Here is a 23,653-nt window from a genome sequence, read left to right as displayed (position 1 = left end):
GTCACCAAATTAGCACTGAAGCTACTTGTATTTGTGCATTGCTCTTTCCCAGTAGCATATTGGTCACTTTGAGACTGGAAGGGAACATTCTAAGCTACTACTTTCCTTTCTTACTTTGTGGCCAGTTTGAAAGCAAAAGTTCTCTCTGTCTTTGTCTCCTCTTCTTTGCTCTCTCTTTCTCTCTCCCTCCTTCTCTTTATCTCTTTCCCTCTCCTTCCCTCTCCTTTTTTTCCTTTCTCTCCCTCTTTCCTTTTTTCATCTCCCTCCCCTTTTTCACCCTCTCTTCACCTTCCCTCTCCTCCACTCCTGGTCTTTTCATTAAAAATGTTTGAAAGTCTTCTATTCCATTCAATATTCATTTTGTCTCTCTGACATATTACATTCAGTTTTGTAGGGTAGGAATTTTTGGTTATAATCTTTGCTCATTTGCCCTCTAATAAGTCCTATTCTAAATTCTCCAATCCTTTAATGTCAAAGCTCCTAAATCTTGTGTAATCCTGACTTTGGCTCCACAATATATGAATTGTTTCTTTCTGACTGCCTTGAAGTATTTTCTCCTTGACCAATAGCTCTAGAAATAATTCATTCATTTATTTATTTGTTCATTCATTCATTAAAAAAAATGTATTCCAAATTCTTTTCCTTCCTCATACCTGTCCCTACTTCCTGAGAAAGTAATATGATATCAATTTGTATTAATCATTTTAAAGAGCATCAAACTATTATCAGGTTCTCTAATTATACTTCCTTGGTGATGCCTGATGATAGTTCAGAAGGGACAGATGTATGAACTCCACATATTAAGATATAAATGGTTTATACTTCTTTAGCTTCTAAGAATTGATCATTCATGTTTGCCTTTTTTTTTTCTCTTGATAATTGTATTAAAACTTCAGAGTTTCTTTGTAGCTCTGGTTTTATTTTCTTAGAGGAATGCTTGGAAGTCTATTTCATTAAAGGCCTATTTTCCCCTCAATAGTCATTGAACATTTTAAGTGCCTGCTATGTGCCAGATATTATCCTAACTGCTGAAGATAAAATAAGAAAAGAAATTAAAAAGGGAGAAAGAGCAAAACCCAGTAAAGGGCTAGTGGGGAATCTGGAAAATCTGAGTCTTCTAAAAAGGGATGTTTGGGAGAGGTTTTTTTCCTCTACTCTCTAGCCTTCCAATCAGAGAGGAGCCAGCTGAGGGGACTGAGAAGATTGTTGTTTGTAGTTTTTGAAGACCAGTGAGATTACAAATGAATAAGTAATTGATTAACAAAACTGAAGAAATCTTGAGGTAATGAGCTTATCCTTGAGGAGGCATGACATTTATGGAATTGAAACTAAGAAGAACAGCTGATAGAGAATGAAGATTTGGCTGGAAATTCAGAGTCCTCCATAAAGGGAAGCTATGGCATTATGCTCATTTTTGCCAAAAAGTTATTCTTGGTTGTAAGCCTATATATCTTTTGCCTTCTTAAATGTCATATTCCAAGTTTTGCTCCTTTTTAGTGGTGGCTGCTAAATCACAACTGTAGATTCCTTGGTACTTGAATTTTTTCTTCCTTTCTGACTGATTATAATAGTTTTTTTTTTTTTTTTGACCTAGAAGATCTGAATTTGATTGTAATGCTCCTGAAAGTTTTCATTTTAAAGATTTCTTTTAGCAAGTGACCAATAGGTTTTTCTTATTTCAATTTTGCCCTCTGCTTCTATATGTGGGCTATTTAAGATTTCTTTCAGTATAATGTCTAGCCCCTTTTTTAGTTTTCTAACTTTTTTCTTCTGTTGCTCTTATTTCTTTTCCAAGTTTGTTTCTTCTATCACTCATTTTGTTTGTAAAAATACTTTTAAAATTCATTTCTTACCTGTTCCATCATTTTTTCCCAAGAATTTAATATACTCTGTGGGGAAGGGCAGAGGAAGGCTTTGTTTTTTTTTGAAAGGGAATGGGGAAACTTTATTTGGAGATGTTTGGAGAATTCTTTTCTTCTGGGTTTGTGTCTTGACTGTCCCTGTCATCATAATTGATCTTTATCATGGAATTCTTTTTTTCAAATATTTACTCATTTTTCTGTCCTACTTCTTGAATTTGAGCTTTATGTTAGATGGTATCTCAGCTTGTTTATGGAGAAAATGACTAGATTGTCTAGTTGCTGTTTTATTGAAGGACTTACTTAACCATAAAATTATTTTAATATAGTTGTGTGTTAAAGCAGATAACTGGTCAATGAAAACTAGATAGCCTTAAGGGAAATTTTAGCTGATAAAAATAAGCTGATTAACAGCTTAAGTCATTTAAAAACAATAGATTGTTTTATCAGGCGTAAGATTTTCAGTTGTATACATTGAGAAATCTTTGGCCACCCTGGCAAAATTATTTCTTCTTCCTCTGGTGTACTTATAGCATTTATTTTCTGGATTACTTATTTCACACATCCTTTACAATTTGTAGTGTTCCAACTATCTTGTATTTATTTGTATTTATTTTCTTTATATTTATCCTATATCCTGAATACAAATGACTTTAGAATAGTTAGTGATTGGGGTTTTGTTTTTTGGGGGTATTATTCCCATTGTCTAATGGAGCACCTAGTACTTATACTATAGTAGGAATTTATTAAATTCGTACTGATATTTTTTATCATTCCAAAGCTAAGTGATAGATCCTTGAAGCCAAGCATTGCAATGTACTTTGCTTGCCAGTTAACTTTATATTGTATTTAATGTTTTCCCCCATTTCATTACAGTATTATTTGATCCTCATAGCAAATTATGAAGTAGGCTTAATCAAAGTTGTTTTATTTAGTAAAGTCAGGATGACATACCTAATGGATCCAAGGTTCTGTTTGTTATATCATATTTATTGAAGTGTTGAATATTTTCTGAAGTTATCTTCAGATAAGCATCTCATTCATTTTGCCAAAGTCTTCGTGATTTGTAATCTGGTGCTTTTGTGCATTTACAGCATCATTTCATAGTTTCACTTTCCTCAAATGCTAAATTCTCGTTAAAGCCAAACTTTTCTCTTTCCCATTCTGATCACATGCTGCACTTCCTATTTAGCCAGCTTTCCGGGTACAGTTTGCATATACCTGAAATGGCCTCCTTTCTTTGTTGTTGTCTCACTTATTCCTCTCTTTAAAGCCCATCTTAGCACTTCTGTGATTCACAAGTCTCAGACAGCATTTTTTTTTTTTTTAAATTCTCTAGCATACTTATCAAATGTTGTGCATATTACCTCAGACCCTTTCTAGCTCTGTGGCCCTCGGCAGTAGAAAATGAGAAAGCCTTTGACTAATTGATCTTCAAGGTCCTTTCCAGATTTGATTCTATGATTCTTTTAACTGTAATGTTTTTCATACATTGTTAAAAATTTTAGCTAAATGAAATACAGGATTTTATTTCATATGGTAGCAGCTTATATTTCTTTAATACTATCTAATTTTTCCCCCTAAGCAGTCCTATGATATTAGTAGAACAGATTATCACTGTAAAAGGCGTACTAAATAGAGTGTTAAGACTTGCAGGAAGAAAGACCTGGGTTTAAAATTCATTACCAATAATTGAGTGCTGTGCAACTATGGAATAGTCAGTGAATCTTTCTGAGTTTTGGTTTCATTGTGTGTAAAATGGAGAGAATGCTGATTGTACTTACTTTACAATGTTGTGAAGTTCAAATGAGATGATAAAGGCACAGTCTTTTACCAGTTTTAAAGCTTTTTAAAAGTTCTATTTGATGTTGCACTATTCCTTTCTTTTGGGGAAGGTTCTTCTATAAGGAGGAAATATACTCTCTGCTTCAGAATAGAGAGCTCCAATGTTTAATTTATGTATTATATCTGTAATAATTTAAGTCCAGTTGTCATCCTTCAAATTTTATGTTTAATGATGCCTGAGTACACAGATATAACAAGTAGCAATTGAATTGGTTGAAATTAGGGCTTTGCCCACAAATGTGGGTGGTTAAGTGACAGACAATATTGGAAAATGCTGAGAGAATATTAGTAGAGCAGAGAAAAGTTTGATGCAGTCAGAGTTGTCCTGGCCATGGAATGCTGGAGAGATTTCTGGTCCCTCCATGAGATTCATTTGCTATCTGAATTTTTACAAGTCATGTAACATTTTTATTCTTCATTCTTTTCTTCTGCAAGTTGAATGCACTGGATTAGAAAGCTTTTGAGGGTCCTTTCTAGTGCTGATGTGATAACATAACATTTTTATTTAGTCCTAGTTGCTTAACTTTCTCTTTTATACCATCAGCTTTGGAAAATGCTGTCATATATACACACACACACACATACATATATATATATATATATATATATATATATATATATATATATATATATATATATATATATATATATATATATATTTAAGTGATGCCAGACAACCACATGGAATTATTTTTAGTTTTAAAAATGTGGTACCAAACTTAGCATGCCAGCTTGAAGAAATAGTTATTCAGTTATTCAGCCAACATCTTAAATGTCATTCTGTACCAGGTACTTGGCCAGGCTCTAGATATGTAAAGACAAGAATGGAACAGCTCCTGTTTTCAAGGAGTTTATAGTTCATAAAGGAGATGGTCAAAATTAAGTGTCTTCAAAATAAATGCATGATAAATATTGAGGAGAAGTACCAGATGATGGCAGATTCAGAAAGGGTAGAGACATTAAAGCAAAGAAGATATCTTTCTAAAAAAATTTCAGCTTTTATATCACCTACATTTTTCACTTAATCCCTTTCTTGATCTTTTCCAGAGAGCCTTCCCTTGTAATTAAGAATTTTTAAAAGTCAAAGGAAGTTCAGTGAAAATAACTTGTATGAAAAAAATCTACCATTATTACAGTGTTCTCCAGTCATGTATCTTCTTGGAGCCAATCTTGTTCATTATAATTTAATAATATTGTTTCAATTGTGTTTTGTTATTGTTTCCATTTACATTACTGTCATTATTATATTATTTTGCTGGTTTTGCTTTCTTCATTTTGAATCACTTTATATAAATTTTTCTTGTTTCTGAGTTTTCACATACCTTCAAGTGACCATATTGATAGTTTCTCTTGAAATTTGGGCACTTGAATCACATTCTTGATAATTCCAAAATGCATTTCAGCACTAGTTCACAACTCTATCAGTAATGTACTGGTGTTCAGCCTTGACTATTCCCATTTTATGGAATCTTTGCCATGTTGTCAATTGTGAAGTAAAACCTCTAAGTAGTTTTGATTTGCACTTGTCTTATTAATGATTTGGATTATTCTTTCTTATGGCTATGAAGTTTGTAATTAAAAAAATTAATATTTTCCCTTGGTTACATTTAAAATAATTTTTACATTTGTTTTTAAAATTTGAGTTTCAGATTCTCTCTCTTATCCTCACTGCCAATTCCTATTAAGAAGCCATTATATAAAACATTTCTATAAATGTCATGTTGTTAAAAAAAAAAAAAAAAAAACCCTAACACTGTTCTCCTACCCTAATTTTAAAAACCCTCAAGAAAAATAAAGTGAGCGAGAGAGAAAAGAATGCTCCAATCTGTATTCAGACACAGTTCTCTAGGTATGGATAAGATTTTTCATCCACCAGTCCTTCAGAGTAGTCATGGCATTGTACTGCTGAAAATAACAAAGTCATTTACAAATGGTCATCCCAGGACATTGTTTACCGTATACCATACATTTCATTTCGATTGAGTTCATAGAGGATTTTCTAGGTTTTTTTTTTTTTTTTTTCTGAGAGCATCTTTTTCATCATTTCCCACACAACAATAATAATCCGTGATAATCACATAGCACAATCTATTCATCCATTCCCCAATTAATGGGCATCCCTTCAATTTCCTTTTTTTTTTTAACCCTAAGAAGAGAGCTGCTACAAATATTTTTATATGTATAGATCCTTTTCCTCTTTTTTCAAAAAATCTCTTTTGGTATTTATGCCTAGTAGTGGCATAAATTATTAAGTAAGAGGATATGCATGAATTTATAGCCCTTTGGGCATAGATGATATCTTTTGATCATTTATCAATTGGGACAGGACTCTTATTTTTTTAAAAATAAATTTGACTTAGTTCCCTCTATGTTTGAGAAATAAAGCTTTAGAGAAACTTTCTTCAGAATTCTTTTTACAATTACTATTGTTACCTGTCTTTCCCTCCATTTATTCTGCTCTCTCTCTCCTCTTACCCTGTCTTTCTCAAAAGTAGTTTGCTACTCATCATTCCTTTCTTCAATATCCCCTCTCTTTTATCACCCTTCCCCCTTCTCATAACAGATTCTCCTCCTATTTTCCTGAATAACATAGATTTTTGTACCCATATTGAGAGTATATATTATTTCCTCTTTGAGCCAGTTCTAATTAGAGTAAGCTCACTTACTCACCTTCTTCTTTTCCCCACAATTGTAAAAGCTTTTTCTTGCCTCTTATTAATGGCTAATAATTTATAGCATTTCACTTCTCCCTTTCCCTTTCTCCCACTACGTTGTTCTCTCACCCCTTAATTTCATCATTTTTTAAAGATATTATCCCTTCATAATCAACTCACACCTATGCCCTCTCTGTGTGCCATAATAATGGGAAAGTTCTACTGAGGTACCAGTATCATCTTCCTATATAGGAATATAAACACATAAACTTTATTAAGATCTTTATGATATCACTTTCTTGATTACCTCCTTATGTTTCTCCTAAATCCTGTATTTGAAAATCAAATTTTCTGTTCATCTCTAGTCTTTTCATCATAAAAGCTTGAAAATTCTCTATTTCGTTGACTATCCACCTTAGGATTATACTCAGTTTTGCTGAATAGGTGATTCGTGGTTATTATACTTCCTCCATTCCTCTCTGGAATATCCTGTTCCAAGCACGCCAATCCCTTAACACAGAATGAATCTTGTGTTATCCTGACTGTGGCTCTACTTTTTGAATTGTTTCTTTCTGGATGCTTGCAATATTTTCTCCTTGATTTGGGAGTTCCAGAATTTGGCTATGATATTCCTGGGACTTTTCATTTGGAATGATCATCAGGAAATGATTGGTAGATTCTTTCAATTGCCATTTTACTCTCTGGTTCTAGAATATCAGGATAATTTTCCTTAATAGTTTCTTGAAAAAGATGATTTCTAGGGGCCCTTTTTTTTTTTTTTTTTTTTTTTTTTGATCCTGGCTTTCAGGTAGACCAATAATTTCATAATTTTTTCTATTTTTTGTTTTGTTTTATTGTGTTTTGATTTCTCATGAAGTCATTCCATTTGCCCAGTTCTAATTTTTAAGGAATTATTTTCCTCAGTCGAGTTTCATACTTTCTTTCCCAACTAGCCAATTTTGCTTTTTAAAGCATTCTTCTCATTAGCTTTTGTATTTCCTTTTGCACCACTCTCATCTTCCTTTTTTTTTTTTTTTAAACACCACAGTAACTTTCTTTGGTCAAAAATTTTTCTCTTTGCTCTTTTTCCTAGACTTTTAACTTTGTTAAAGTAGAGCTCAGTTTCCAGGGTGGAGGGTGCTCCATCCCAAGGTTTAATAGCTGTTGTCAGAGATCTTTCTAAGGACCTAACCATAAGCACTCTTTTCTGCCGGAATTGTTAGGAGTGTCCCTGCCCCATTGTAACTGTAAGATCAGAGCTGCAATTGGCATCACCTGGGTTGGACATGTGTACCGAACTCCCATCCTATTGCCACAGAGTTCTCCTGCTGATCCTCCAAGTCTTCTTTAGTGTCTTTGGGGTAAGAGATTCAAAAGCCATCAGCTGATTCAGAGGTTCCGCTTTGCTGATGCTGGGCATGGGTTGTATCAGCACTGCACAGTGGACTCCTTACACTGTTGCCATAGACCTTTTCTGCTGTCTTTCTAAGTTGCCTTTCGCTGGAAAATGTTTTACTCCTCTTTTTGGATGTTCTGATATTCTGAAATTTGTTGAGTCATTATTTAAAGGAATTTAGAGCAGTTTGGGGGAGAGATTAAATGAGTACCTGCCTTTACTCCCATCTTGGCCCTGCCTCAAGTTTGCAGTTCTTTTAAGAAGTATTTCTTCATATCCTTTGGCCACTAATCTATTGAGGAATGAATTCTGATAATTTATATTTATATTTCCTACATATCTTAGCTATTCATTAGAGAATATAAAAACATTTATTAAAAATATGAGGAATTAAAAATAAGGAGTAATGATCTTTTTGCCATTCACTTATAGCTCTCCAGTTCCCATTTATTTGTATACTTTGTTACCCTTTAATTTTGTCTCTCAAAACAGAAGAAAGAATTGTGGGGTTTAGTCCACAATGCTTCTGTTTTACTTCCATCTTAACTTCTCCTATTTAAAGAAAACAAAAACACCCCGTTGTATATTTAAATCCTTTGTAGTTAAAAAAAAAAATCTATTGATGATCTCTCTTTTAAAAAAACCTTTTTCTTTCTTTTTTTAAACAAAGCCTTTAAATGTTTAATTTCTTAGTCTTTCCTAGATACTTTTATCGACAGATTTATCTCTCAAGTTTGTGGTGTTCACAAGTCACATATTCTGTTTGTCTTTTTTCCCCCTTCAAGTCCCTCTTTTTTGTTCAGTCTTTTTTCATTGCTTTGACTTAGGTTTTCAGATAGTCAATTTTCATTGACACTTGAGCTCCTTTGACTTGTGGAACATTTATTTCCATTCCCTTGTGCAATTTTTGGTGAGTACAGATAAAATCTTGTCTTACTATAATTTCCTTCCCTTTATATTTGAAAGTCTTTTGGCATCTATGGATTCTTTGTCTTTTTATTAATTCTAGGATTTTTTCTTGTCATGCACAATCTAAGAGTTCCACAGGATATTTCATTTCATCAGGCATTGGGTCATTTTTCTTTGGCTATTTACAGAGGACTTTGTAATCTCTTTGAGGATTCATTAATTTTCATTTTTTATGGTTTTAGAATATACTTTTGATTTATCTGCTTCTGCTTTATTGTTTTCATGAAATCTTTCACGAATTAACTTTTCTCTCTTTTGTTCCTCTGTTCTTCACTTTGATACCTTTCCATCTGCTGATGTGTATGCCTGTGGAATGGAACTACAAACCGCCTCAACCTCTTTCCCCCTTGGAGAATTTAGGTTCTTAGCCTCATAGCCACTTGGGGGACAGGCCTATCCTGTCTGGGTTTCAGTTTCTTTTCCTTTAGTCTCAGTGCAGATATATATGCTGAATCCTTTTCTACTTCTTCCTGTAGTGTTACTACTTTCCTTTTCTGACTGAATTGCTGTCTGCCACTTTGTACAAGGTTGGGGTATGGTATTCTGGATGGAATTTGTAACTTTGGAGTCTTTAAGACTCGACTGATCTATAAAGAGGGAGGTAGCATATATTGCCCCACAAAGAATCAATGTGCCCCTTGCCCCTTGTTACTAGTGGGGGTGTAGAGAAGTGAGGTTCTGCAGCATCAAGAAATCCCATGTGTCCCAGGTATATTCTTACAGATTAATTTATGCATCCCTCTTTTCAAAGTAGGAGGCTGGTGGGAGAGAGTATTGAGGAAATGCTTTCAAGGTTTGTGGTCTCTGGTATGGATTTGTAGTGCCAGTATTTTTCCCCAAGTTTGCAACCTGCCCTAACTCACTTTCTTTCAACTCTCCAATCTGTGGATTGAACTGTGGTTGTACTATATCTGGCATATAATTCCTTTTTAGGGTATTTTTGAGTGCCATGGAGGATTAGTGAAAATCAGATTATTTTTGTGGTATTGCCGATTCATAATTTTACACATTGGGAGGTGATTAAAAAAAAAGAATTTTGGTTTGAATGGCTGCTTCTTGATTTGAGTAAAGATTCTATTTTAGAAAGCATGATTTAACTATTATAAGTTACAGTTGCATTTGAAAGCAAGGATTTCCACCATTAAGATAGTTTGCCCTTAGATAATTTTAGATTTCTCCAAAGTTTTTTTCCTTCTCTCTTCCCTTACACGCCACTTAAAACAAACTAAGTATACAGCCCCCTTGTTCTTTATAGCATTTTCATGGAGACTCTTTCTCTCACATGCAGTACTATGAACTTGCCAAGAAGAGGTAGTAATACCCTGTTTTAAAGATAGAAATTTAAGCATTCTATAGCACACACTTTTCTTTTCTCAGAGTTAGAATCAATGGCAAGACTGACACAAGCACTCTAGACTTCAGACATTCAAGAGATATTTGTCAGGAATCTTTTTCTTTGCTTCCTTCCTACCCCTACCACTTTTTTTGGGGGGAAGAGGGAGGAGCTAAGGTAATTGGGGTTAAGTGACTTGCCTAGGTTCACACAGCTAAGAAGTGTTAAGTGTCTGAAATCAGATTTGAACTCAGGTCCTTCTCACTTCAGGTCTGGTGCTCTATCTACTTCGCCACCTAGCTGCTCCACCCCTACCACTTTAAAAGTGTAATAGAGGGAATGTTTTAAATTATTAATTCATTGGCCTAATAATTCATTTATTATTGTGTAATATAATTTATTTAGTGATTTTTAAAAACGTGTTCAATTGAGGGGTAGTTATTTACTTCCTACTACAACACTTCACTTAATGATCTCCTCAGTTCTCATGGATTTAAATTTGTTATAATGATTCTCAAACCCATGTATTTTGCTCTCACCTCACCTCCAATTTTGCATATTCCCTTGCCTTTCAGATATTTCACAATGTTCATTAGACATACTAAATTTAACATATCCAAAACTGAACTCATTATCTTTTCCTTCTAATCCTACCCAATTCCTAACTTCTCTGTTACTTTTGAGAGTGCCAGTATTTTTTCCCAAGTTTGCAACCTGTCCTAACTCACTTTCTTTCAATTCTCCATATCCAGTCTGTTGTCAGCACCTATCAAAATTTCACCTTTGTGAAGATTCTTTTTCCTCTTTTGATACAGCCAGCACCGTGATGCAGGCCCTGGACTTTTGCAATAGCCTGCTTTTGTGCCTGCCATTAAATTCCTTTCTTCTCCAGTCCATTTTCCATTCCATTGTCAAAGTTTGATTGTTTCACCACCATGCTCAATAAACTCCAGTGGCTCTTTCATCTTTAGAATCAAATACAAAATTCTCTGTTTGACCCCCAAAGCCCTTTACAACTTAACCTTTTAGTACCTTTCCAGTCTTACATCTTAATTTCTTGCAACATAACTCCTTGATCCAGTGATATTAGTCTTCTTGCCATTCCAGGAATATTGCATTTTAGATCTCTGTCCCTTGTACCTGGAATGTTCTTTCTCCTTATTTTACTCTGTTGGCTTCCGTGACTGCTTTCAAATCACTATCTTCTATAAGAAGCTTTTTCCCAACTCTTCATAATTCTAGGATCTTCCCTCTATTAATTATTTTTTAAAAATATCTTATTTGTACATATTTGTTTATTGTCTTCCTCAATAAATTGTGAGTTATGTCAGGGCAAGGACTGTCTTTGGACTAATTTTTTTTTTTTTAATATCCCCTGCAATGATAGTGCCAGGGATATATGTAAATACTTAATAAATGCTTACTGACTAACCTACTGTCTTACTGAAACAAATTCTTCCTTTTTCATAATTGTCTATCCCTTTTCTTCTGCTAATGTCTGTTACTTTTATTACACCATTATCCTTCTAGTTTGCATGTTTCCGCCATGCTTGGAAGGCATGTTTTCCTTCAAAGCTGGGCTCAAATGATTTCCTTCTGTTTCTTGAGCCCTACATGCTAGTACCTTGTCTTCCATTACTTTGTTTCTGCTTTGCATTTATTTTATATGTACATATATACACATGTATTTTTCATCTTGAGAGATAGTAAGCTCTTTGAAGACAGGGTTATTTTAGGCATTTAAAGATACTTATTGATTGATGATAAAAATATTTAAAATGTATGCTTGCCCTTAGATTAGACAAGGCATCAGTTTTCCTGTGTGTTTATTCATTGTTTTGTCAAATGGATTTACCTTCAATTTAGAATTGGGAATTAAAAGTAAGACTTCATTTAGTTCAGTGATTCCTAGTCACCAACTCTTGAGCTACTCTTTTCTTTCCTCCATCCCCTAAAAAAGAATAATAGAATTTCTATACTCTGATAAAAATAGTGTTTCTTTATTTCCTTTAGGAAGAGGTTGGTGGAAGAGGCACTTAAAGAGTAGTACATTGTTTATTAAAATAAACCTCTGTGGTTGTTTAATAACAATAAAAGATAATTGACTAGTGAGCCAGAGTAGAAAAAAGACATTTAGATAGAAGAAAATTCTTTTTTTGTGTGTAGAGTCACTCTTGTCACTAGCATGAAGCAGTTTTTTTAGAACCTACCATGTCCATAGTTAACAACTCTCTTAAACAGTTTCTCTTGATTACTTTTCTTAAGATTGCCAGTACAAATGAAGGCTTAAATTCACCTTCACTCTGCCACTTTTTAATAGTCTAAAATTATTTATACTTTTGTCCACATTGAAATGGGGAGAATAGTTGGTCAGAATAATTTTGTGGAAGACAAGGTGAGGGTATACTTGTCCTTGTGTTCTGCAAATATCTTTCTAACACATCCATGTTAGGATTTGAAAAATGTTTTGTATTGAAGTTTGCACTTAGAAAATGACTTTCTTTTTTTTTTTTTTTTTTTTTTGACTCTTCTTTTTTAGGAAACACATGAAATTGTGGCAATCAAGAAATTCAAGGACAGTGAAGGTATGTTTTTCTTTACATTAAAATTTTTATATGCTATATATAGAAAAGATGTACCTTATCAAACAAAAACCTTATGACCAGCTGAGATTTTAAAATAATAGCAAAAAATCAAATAATAGGCCTTTTATAAGCATCCTTTGATTTGAAATATTAGGTCCTTTTTTATGTGAATAATTGAAAGTTACCATCATCAATTGATAGAAAATTCATTTTTAGTTGAAGATGTTATCAGGAAAATGTTTTATAAAATATAAGTAGAAAGAACTATCTCTAACTTGACCCTACATTAATTGTATGAACAACTTGTATAGTTTGAAATAGATATTTCTATACTTTCATAAATAATTTTGTTTTGGTATCACTTATTGTGAATTCTGCTTCATAGACAAAATTAAAAATTTAGGGTAATCATGGTGTTTCATATAAAGTTATCTCCAACTCATAATTTAAAGTTCTTTGGGAACAAACAGACTTTTCAAGGAATAAGTAGTATACTTAGAAACTTTGTTATATATATAGTTTTTGTTCTTAAGATATTCTATTGAAATATTGCAGAATGATTCAAAGGAAGTATTAAAACTAACCTATGTTGACCAAGAGTGTGATAAAGAAAAATAGCTCACTTGAATGCCACAATTGAAGGTCAATGCATTAGTTGACAATGAAGCAAAAGGGCTGATTAGAAAAGCATGATTTTTGGAGTTTGATAGATGGCCTATGTTCCAAGAAAACCATTTTAAGATAATCAACAGGAGATCTATAAAATAGCAATTCATCATCAACATGCATTTATTTATTGAACACTATCTAAGTCTTGTCAATAAATTAAGACGAGTGGCAATTTTATTAGACTAATCTTAAACCAAATTAACATTAAATGATTCAATAGAATCCAACAATATAAAGGTTCTAGACAAAATGAAATTCTTTGTTTTCCTACTCTAGCAAGTCTAATATATGAAGTGAATGAATTACAATAGGACGCCTAAACAGCTATACCAATGATTACATGGGCAGCCGAAGAAAGGCCAAAATAATTGCTTTCATGATATTCTGAAAATAGCTTCAAGTAAAGGAGAATTGATGACAATTGAAGAAGAGATAAAATACATTATTAGAGGCCATTTTGTTCAGTTACATGGTAACAAATTTAATAATTTCAGAGAAATAGATGAATACTTAAAAATCTAAAATAACTAATTAGCAAAGTTATAATGTATTTAAATAATTCTGTATCAAAAAAAGAAACTGAATAAACCATAGATGAACTGCCAAAGCCAGAAAAATCCTTGAATATCAGATGGATTTACAAGTAAATTCCATCAATACAACAAAATTAAATCTGATGTTATATGGACTATTTGCAATAACAGGAAAAGAAGGTATTTTTATATTGTCTTCCTCTGATATGAATGTGATCATGGTATTTAAACCAGAAGGAAAGAAAGTAGTCTAAGAAAATTCTAGATTAATATTCCTAATGGACCTTGAAGTAAATTTCAAATAAAGTTTCAATTTTAAATTTCAAATAAAATGTTGACAGATTGACAACAAAAATTAGGAAAATTCTATACTGTGACCAGATTAGATTTATAACAGGAATTCATAATTGATTCAACATCACTATAATAAATCATGTTAATAACATAATAAAGCATGTTATAGCAATAAATGCTGAAAAGAATTTTAGCAAAATCCAATATCTTATCTATGTTAAGAAAAAAAAAAAACAAATAAACCAAAACAAAAACACTAGAAGGCATAGGAATAAATGGACCTTTCCTTAAGATAGTAAATAATATTTAAATAAGTTAGGAACATATGTTATATGTAATGGAAAAAAATTAAAATTTTTTCAGTAAATTGAGGGTAAAGCAAAGATGATCATTATCATCATCACTAATTATCAAAGTCCTAGAAATACTAGCTATAGGAGTGAAAGAAAGAGAAATTGAGAATAAAAATAGGAAAGAGAAAACAAATTATTGCTATTTTCAAATTATATGACTTACATTGAAAATCTTAGCATTAATTGAAACAAATCTTCAAACTTGCAAGATATAAAATATGTTCACATGTCATTAGTATTCCTTTATATCTCTCAGAAAACCTGAAATATGAATATTAAAATATGAAGAAAGAAATTCTATTTAAAGTAACTATTAGAAAGTGTAAATTATTTGAGAATGTTTATACTAAGATAGAACCAAGAACTGTATAAGTACAACTATGAAGCTTTTTTTTTTTGTAAAAATAAAGACATCTAAATAACTAGAAAATATTACTAGGTCATTGATGAAATAAATATACAATTAATATAATTTTATACAATAATATAATAAAAATGACATTGATAATTACCAGGGTACCAGAAGATTATTTTATAGAGCCAGAAAAAATAACATGCATCTCTAGGATAAATTTGATCAAAAATCTCAAGAAAAAAAGGAAAAAAGAAAACAGCAACAAGAATCTTTTGATATCCAAGCTCAAACTATACAACAAAGTAAAAATGATTAAAACAGAGGTCAGTCAGTGAAAAAAATTATACAATATACAAAAGCGAGTTAACAAACTTGGTGTTTGTATAAAATATAAAGACTATACTTCTTAGGGTAACAACTGACACTTGGACAAAAACTAGTAGGAAAACTACAAAAAATTTGTTAGATGCTAACATCTCATATTGTATGCCAACATAAAGTTCACATATATACATGATTTAGATGTAAAATCAGAAAATCAAGGAAGAATATACTTTTTTGGATTTTTGGGGAAAATTCATGACTAAAGGGATCACAGAAAATAAAATGAATAATTTTGGTTATTATTAGAAACACACTTGACACTAAAATTCAGATACCAGGGAAAATTCGTTAAAGAAAAATCTTAAGGAACCATATTAATATTTCTAGCCAGAAGCAGATTCTGCTCCTCTTCGGAATGAAGGAGCACTGAACACAGAAGCTAGACTTTTAGCTGGGGCAATCCCTTCCCTTCAGAGAACAGAGTTGTCTGTTCAGTTCTGGACTGCAGTCTTTCTGATATACCATCTATATATATCTATATCTATCTATCTATCTATATAATGTCCCCCCTCCATTATCATACATCCCATGTTCAAAAATGGCAAAAAAACAAACAAACCCAAAAAAAACTCCTCCACTGGGTGTGTTATTTAATATGCAGTTAGCCTATTAAACAAGTTAGTGCTTTGGTTGAGTCAGGTCATTTTGAGTTCCATGAGCTATTATCTTAGTTTGTGGTTTTCTCAAAAACCTAAGTCTGTTTCTGATTGGCTGAGTTACTTGTGCCTTCCTAGTTCTCCAATTCCTTTATTTGTTCAAGATTACTAAGAAATTAAAATTTACTTCTTCTGGGGAAATTTAACCTCATTTTGAAAATCCATTGGTCAGTGATGCTTATTATCTTACATTACCTTGAAGTTTGCAAAATTCAGTGGAAATCTTAACTTTTCACTATTTCTCACAGTTATATAAAATTGGTAGCTTTTTTTTTTTTCCTAATGAAACTTATGGCATTAAAATTAGATGTGAAACAGAAACTTGGGGGTAGGGAATCAGTTTCTCTGATAAAAGTCTCAAATCCAAGATATCTAAATAATTGAATAAAATCTACAAGATTAAGAGCCATTCCCAACTAGATAAGTTAATTAATCATTTAATATTTTTAAGTGCCTACCATATGTTCCAGGCATTAGTTAAAACATGAATAGGCAGTTTTTCTGAGAATGAATCCAAACTTTCATTACCATTACCCATTGGTAATAATTAATACTCCAAAGTATTAATAATTAGAGAAATGAAAATTAAAACAAATCTGAGTTCCACTTTACACACGATTGCATGGGTAAAGATGATAAAAGAGAAAAATCATAAATATAGGAGGATTATTTAAAAAAACAGATATTCTAGTGCATTGTGGAACTGTGGATTACAATTGGTCTAGACTTTGTAAAAAGCAGTATTCTTTTAAGAAAGATCCAAAACCCAGCTATACCATCACTAGATCCATATCCCAAAGAAATTAAAGAGAAGGCTCTCTATCTTACAAATATATTTATAGGAATTGTTTTTGTGTAGCCCCAAATTGGAAATTAAAGACACAGCTTCCTCGTGGGGAGTGGCTAAACAAATTTGTAATGTATTAATGTATTGGAATATTATTGTATAATAAGAAATGATAAAACTAAATTTTTTGAGGAAACTGGAAAGGCTCTTATGATCTGATTCAGAGAGAAATCAGCAGAACTGGGAGAACAGTTTACTTGTCAACATAATTAAGAGAAAAACAACTTTGGAAGACTTTTAAAACCCTGATGAATAGAATCATAAATTACAAAATCAATGGATTGAAGATATATCATGCTATCTCCTACCAGAAGGTGATAGATTTAAAATTCAGAAAAAGACTTGCATTTTTGCATATGGCCAGTATGGAAATTTATTTTGCTAGAAACATAGGCCCCATCTTCCAGGAACTCACATTATAATAGGGAAAAAAATGTGCAAGCAAGATGTATATTAAATAAATGATAAATAATCCCCAAAAAGAGCTTCCCTCCTAGAGGGGGTGGAAGCAAGTTCTTTTGTAGAAAGTACAGTTTGAATTATGTCTTGTAGGAAGCCAAGGAAACTAGGAAATAGGAGGAGGGAGAGTGTATTCTATGCATGAAAGGCAGACAGCCAGTGATATGATACATTATATGAAACACACCTTTTTAGGCACTTCCAAAGCACCAGTCTTGAGGATATACCCAAGCATATTTTCAGTTTTCATTGCAGCCCCATATCAATTAATAAACTTGTCAAACTCATGAATCCATTAGTATCCTCTTTTCAAAATAGGAAATTTTATTTTTTTATTTTTTTTTTTTTTGGTCTTCTTATTGGCAACTAGGCAGGAACTGGTTTCTAATCTATGGGTTCACCCGAGCTGAACAGAGCACGTTAGAGACAGGAGAATCAGGACCCAAACAGCTGTTTAATTTTTAAGTGAGGAAAAGTTTGTAACCAGACATGGACCGGAGCACTGCCCCTAGTGGCAGGGACCTGTGGCAGTGTGGAGATCTCAAGGTAATAGCAGTAACAATGTGAGGAATTTGATTTATAGCAGAATTTCATGCTTGTCCAAGCTCAGGGACTGCATGATGCTGGTGGGAAATTCTGGGATTTTGTTATGGCTGAGGCAATCCAGAGGATGGAATCATCCAAAGAGCAAAGGATCATTGTTATGCCAGGCTCAGGGCACAGCCTGCTTACTGGGCCATCTCCCAATATCTTGACTACTTAATAATACTAGTAATTTCATTTATATGGCATTTTCACATTTATAAAACTCCTGATTATAACCCTATAATATTAGTAAAAGCATTTTATCCACTTCTTGAGGATGAAGAAACTCATCTCAGTGAGGTTGGGTTTGATTCCTTTCATATTACTAGTTAGATTTGGGATTTGAACACAAATAGCATAATTTCAAGTTCTGTGCTCTTGCCACTGCTCTATGCTGAGCCTGTATGATGCAGTTTTTGTTTCCTCCTGAATTGAGGTGTCACCGAGGTTTAAAATAAAAAAAGGAAAGCATTTTATTCAACATCTATTTTGCATCTCCTATGTTTAGAGTAGTCTTCAAGGTGCATTTGTAGGAAAAGACAGGTAGAATTAGAAACTATCACTGCCCATGTAAAGATTATTAGGCCATCAACAAATTTACCTAAAATTTTTCTGATGATACTTCTTTTCAGATTGTGTCAGGCACTGGGCTAATGGGGGCACTTGAGGGGGATGCAGAAAGAGGCCAAAGTCAGTAATTCTTGCCCTCCAACAGGAGGCTAATGAGGGAGGCAGCAAGCATTCAAATGTGTACAAATAAGCTATATACAGGATAATAGGAAGTAATTAGTAGAGGGAAGACACTAGAATTAAGAGGTGTGAGAAAGGTTTATTGCAGAAGATGAGGTTTTAATTTACTGAAAGAGTATTTGGAAGGGGGAAGTTATAAGGTGTAAGAAGAATAGAAGGGTCTAGGTTATGAGAGACTTTGAAAGTCAAACGGAAAATTTTGTTTTTGATCTTGAAGAGAGCCAGTGGAGTTTATTGAGTATGGGAGTTACACAATTTGAACTGCAATTTAGGAAAATTACTTTGATAGTCGAATAGAGGATGGATTTATCAATTGGACTAGAACTAGTGTCTGACCTGTGGGTGACTGGAGCTGAAAAAGCAAACTGGACTGGAGAGACAGGAATCAAACAGAATTTTAATTTCAAAGTAAGGAAAACAATTGCAAGTAGAAGTACAACTTCCGGAGAAAGAGGAGCCTTACAAGGATAGGGCTTTTATACATGAAAACCACAAGAAGGCAGGACCCAGTGTAATCTTGAGTAAACAGTTGACATTTCTTGGGACAAGTTCCATCTTGAGGGAATAGTCTCTAAGTTATTAGAATTGTTGAATCTTTTGATTGTCTCAGGTTGTTAGTGTTGTTGAGCCTGGTGATCATTCAGTAGGATACAGAGCCAGAGTTAGCTATGGTGGGAGCATCTGGTTTGGTTCACTTAGTTATGAGAATAGGAATTCAGGAATTGTTAGCATGTCAGGAGATTTTGATTGATCATTTTCTGTTGCAGCATGTCAACTACTTTTGGCCCCTAGGTCATTGGGAAATAGGAATCAAAGCAATATTAAAAATTGTCATTTTGCCAGAGGGTGAGATCATCCAGAGGGTAAATGCAAAGGATTGTTGTTATGTTAAGCTCAAGACACAGCCTGCTTGCTAGGCCTTAGCTCTGGAAAACGAGAGTATCTCCTAATATCTTGCCAGATTGTAGTGGGGAGAAATTTTTGGCAAATAGACTCACTGGATAAAAGAGGGTATATTTGAGAGGCATTGTAGTTTTTGGATAAGGGGATGGTGAAAGATAGTGAGAAATCCAGGATAACTCCCATGTTGTGAGTCTATAAAGGACTGGGAGAATGATTTAGGCCTTTACATTAATGGGGAAGTTTGGAAGGGGAAGAGAAAAATAATGAAATCATTTTTGGACATGTTGAGTTTAAAGTTGGAGATAACTGAAAGGCAGCTAGAGATGTAAGACTAGAAGGCAGTAAGGCAAGATAGGAAGATTTGAGAATCACCAGAATAGATATGATAATTAAAACCATGGATTATAATGAGATCGCCTAATGTAGTAGTAGTTCTGGATAGAGAAGAGAACCCGTGACAGAGCATGGCTTAGATGAAACTGAACTGTTGAAGTCTGATAACTAATAGAAGTAGGAGAAAATAGTGTCTCAAAAATGCAGAGAGAAGGGAATGTGGAGAAGAGGGTGACTGACAGTGCAGAAACTGCAGAAAGGTCAAGGATAATTAGGATTGATAAAAAGGCCATTCAATTTGGCAACGAAAAACCAGTTACTACAGCAGTTTCAGTGGGATAATGGGATCAGAAGCTGAATTTTAGGAGGTTCAGAAGAGAGTGAGAGGAGAAAAGATAAAAGTTACCTATTTCAGCAGGCCTTTTTAAAGAGTTTATCCTCAAAAGGCAGAAGAAAGGATAATTGTTAGCAAGCATAAGGCTTCAGAATTTTTTGAGGATGGGAGAGATATGGGAATATGGACAGTAGGGAAGGAGCCAGTAAGTAGGGAGACATTGAAGATTAAGAATGTGAGGATGAGAGAAGGCTATATCTACATTAGTAGTACTTCAGTATTGTTTTAATTTGCATTCTTCCAATTAGTAGTAATTTAGAGCATTTTTTCATGTAGCTATGGATAATTTTGATTACTTCATCTGAAAACTGACTTCATATTTTTCCATCATTTGTCATTTGGGGAATGGCTCTTATTTTCATAAATTTGACTCACTTTTCTGTATGAAATTCTTTATCAGAGAATTTTGCTTCAAAATTTTTTCTTCACATTTATGATCACTAATCCTATTTCCCTCCATCCTATTTCCCCTATTCTTACTATCTCTTCCTTTCACCATTTCCTTTTTCAAAAATGTTTTGCTTCTGATTATGCTTCCCCATTTACCTTTACTTCTATGAGCACTACTCCCTGTCTTCTCTTCTTCCTGTACTACTTTCCTAAGTAAGATAAATTTCTATGCCCACTTGAATGTGTATATTTTTCTTTTGAGTCAATTCCAGTGAGAGTAAGGCTTGAGTATTCCACACTATATACCCCATCTTACTTTCTAATGGAAAAGGTCTTTCTTTCCTCTTATGTGATATAATTTATCTCTTTTCCATTTCCTTCTTTCTCACTTTTTTAATTATATTTTTTAGATATTATCCCATCATATTCAACTTCTATCCTATATATACTCTTCCTAATTGCTCAAATAATAAGGAAATTCCTATGAGTTAAAATTATTGGTATCCCATGTAGGAATGAAAACAGTTCAACATTAAGTCCCTTATGATTTCTCTTTCCTGCTTACTTTTTAATGCTTCTCTTTAGTCTTGCATTTGGAAGTCATATTTACCAAATTGTGCATACCCTTTGATCCAGCAGTATCATTAGTAGACCTATATCCCAGAGATCATAAAAATTGGGAGAAGCACCTGCATATATAAAAATATTTATAGCAGCTTTTTTCATGGTAGCAAAATATTGAAAATTGACAGGATGCCCATAAATTAGAGAATGATTGAACAACTGTGGTATATGGAATATTGTTGTGTGATAAGAAATAATGAGAAGGCAGATTAAAAAAAATGAAAAAGGAATTATACAAACTGATGCTAAATGAAATCAGCAAAACCAAGAAAACATTGTAGACGGTATCAGTAACATTGTAGGATGATTTATGAATGACTTAGTTCTTATCAACACAATGATCCAAGACAAGTACAAAGGACCCATGATGGAAGATGCTGCCTACATCCAGATAAAGAACAATAGACTTTGAATGTATGTCAAAAGATACATTTCCCTACTTTTTTGTGGCTTTTTTTTTTTTTTTGATCTGTATCTTCTTTTACAACTGTGACTAATTTGGAAAAATGTTTTGTATAATTGCATATATATATAACCTATATCAGATTGCTTAACATTTTAGGAAGAGGGAAGGGGAGGATGGAAGAAAATTTAGAACTCAAAATCTTGTAAAAATTAATACTATGATAATTATGGAGATATGTATAGAAGAATTGCACATGTTTAACATATATTAGATCACTTGCTGTCTAGGGGAGGCAGTGGGGGAAAAGGAGGGAGAAAAAAGTTGGAAAACAAAGTTTTGCAAGGGTGGTGAATGTGTTGAAAATTATTTTTGCATATATTTTGAAAATAGCTATTAAAAAAGACAAGAGAATATAGTAACTTTTTAGTAGATTTAGACTTTATTTTAGCATATTCAATTAAATAATTTTTGAAAAATTTAAAATTGATTTTATTCATAATTTATGGAATAAAACAAGCATTTATATAAAAAAGACTGTACATGACGTAAATTTACTATGTATAGTTTGCTAATTCTTTTAAATAATATTGGATTACTTGCTGTCTAGGGTCTTTCCTAGGAAGGGGATAATAGAAGGAGAAAAAATTTAGAATACAAGATTTTGTAAAGATGAATGTTGAAAACTATCTTTGAATGTTTTTTTAAAATTAAAAAGCTATTATTAAAAAAATTTTAAATGAATACTAAACAGCTCTGGGATTGCTCTTGGGAAAAATTTTAAAAACTATTTTTTAAAAAAGAAATATAATGTGTAGATTCTTGTTTTGGCCATATCTTTCAGGTAGTCTGATGATTCTTCAATTTTTCCTCCTTGCTGTTTTCCATGTCAGTTGTTTTTTCTGTGAGATAATTTATATTTTCTTGTATTTTTTTCATGTCTTTTGATTTTGTCATATTTTATTATTTCTTGTCATATGGAGTAATTGGCTTCTATTTAGTCAACTAATTTTCAGGAAGTATATTTCTTAGGCAAGGTTTTGTAATTTTGTTATTCATTTACTAAACTCCTCTTTTGTAACTTTATTTCTTTTCCAATTTTTTCTTAGTACTCATTTCTTTTATTAAAAAAAGATCTTTAAACCATTTATTAAAATAAATTATTAACAGGCTAAAACTAAATCTATCCAAAGCTTTTCTGTCTAAGCCATAATTATCATTTTTATGTTTTTCTATTATTTTTCCTGTTCTTCCTATTCTTTTCTTTTTATATAATTTTCTTATTTCTATAATACTTATCATTGGGTCATGGGGGTATTCCTGGAAGACTAGTATTTTTTGTTGCTATTCATTTATTTCAGTCATGTCCAACTCTTTGTGATCCCATTTGGTATTTTCTTGGCAAAGAAACTGGAGTGGTTTACCATTTTCTTCTCCAGCTCATTTTACAGATGAAGAAACTCAGACAAACAGGATTAAGTGATTTGTCCACATATTAAGTGTCTCTTAAGTCAGATTTGAATTCATGTCTTTCTGACTCCAAACCCAGCACTGTCCATTGTGCCACCCAGATGCCCTTTCTGAGCTTCTCATTCATCTTTGGTTTTTCCCTGTCTCAGAAATCTCACTTGTGGCTCCAACAAGGTGTAGCCTGCATAGTAACCACATCCTGGTAAAACCTTTCTTGGCAGGCAGACTGAACTAGTTTGAATAAAACTGACAGGCTTCAGCCCCTTTGGTGAGTTAAGGGAGCTGTGAAGGTTTTCCCTGGTAGAATGGATAGGTTTATTCCAGTGGCCATGAAGATAGCTGAAGCAGGCATTGTAGGGTACATAGAGCTTGTTTAGACATCAAAGACCCAACAATTTTGTCTTGCCAATGGAACTAGATTACTCTTGAAGAGAGAGGGAGGCTTTGTGCAGCTCTGTGTCACTTTAATCCAATTCATGGCAATAAAGATAACCCACGATGCCATTTGTTCTCTTCAAAAACAGTAATAACGGTATTCATTATTATATATTATGTATATAATGTAATATATAACAAATATAAATATTATATATATTTATCCTGAGAATCT

At 32.9% G+C, this 23,653-nt stretch overlaps 1 protein-coding gene across 6 annotated transcripts in view; it reads left to right on the top strand.

Annotated features, from left to right (window-relative positions):
- CDKL5 (cyclin dependent kinase like 5) overlaps positions 1–23,653 on the top strand; it is a 278,542-nt gene that overhangs the window by 156,360 nt on the left and 98,529 nt on the right. For all 6 annotated transcript variants that reach the window (XM_051984416.1, XM_051984417.1, XM_051984414.1 and 3 more), the window contains one exon: positions 12,596–12,641. In XM_051984416.1, coding sequence (XP_051840376.1) covers positions 12,596–12,641 — 46 coding nt within the window. The remainder of the gene's footprint in view (positions 1–12,595; positions 12,642–23,653) is intronic.

Source organism: Antechinus flavipes, chromosome 3 (assembly GCF_016432865.1).
Source record: "Antechinus flavipes isolate AdamAnt ecotype Samford, QLD, Australia chromosome 3, AdamAnt_v2, whole genome shotgun sequence".
Lineage (NCBI taxonomy): Eukaryota > Metazoa > Chordata > Mammalia > Dasyuromorphia > Dasyuridae > Antechinus > Antechinus flavipes.
This window is presented reverse-complemented; position numbering and strand designations above follow the sequence as displayed.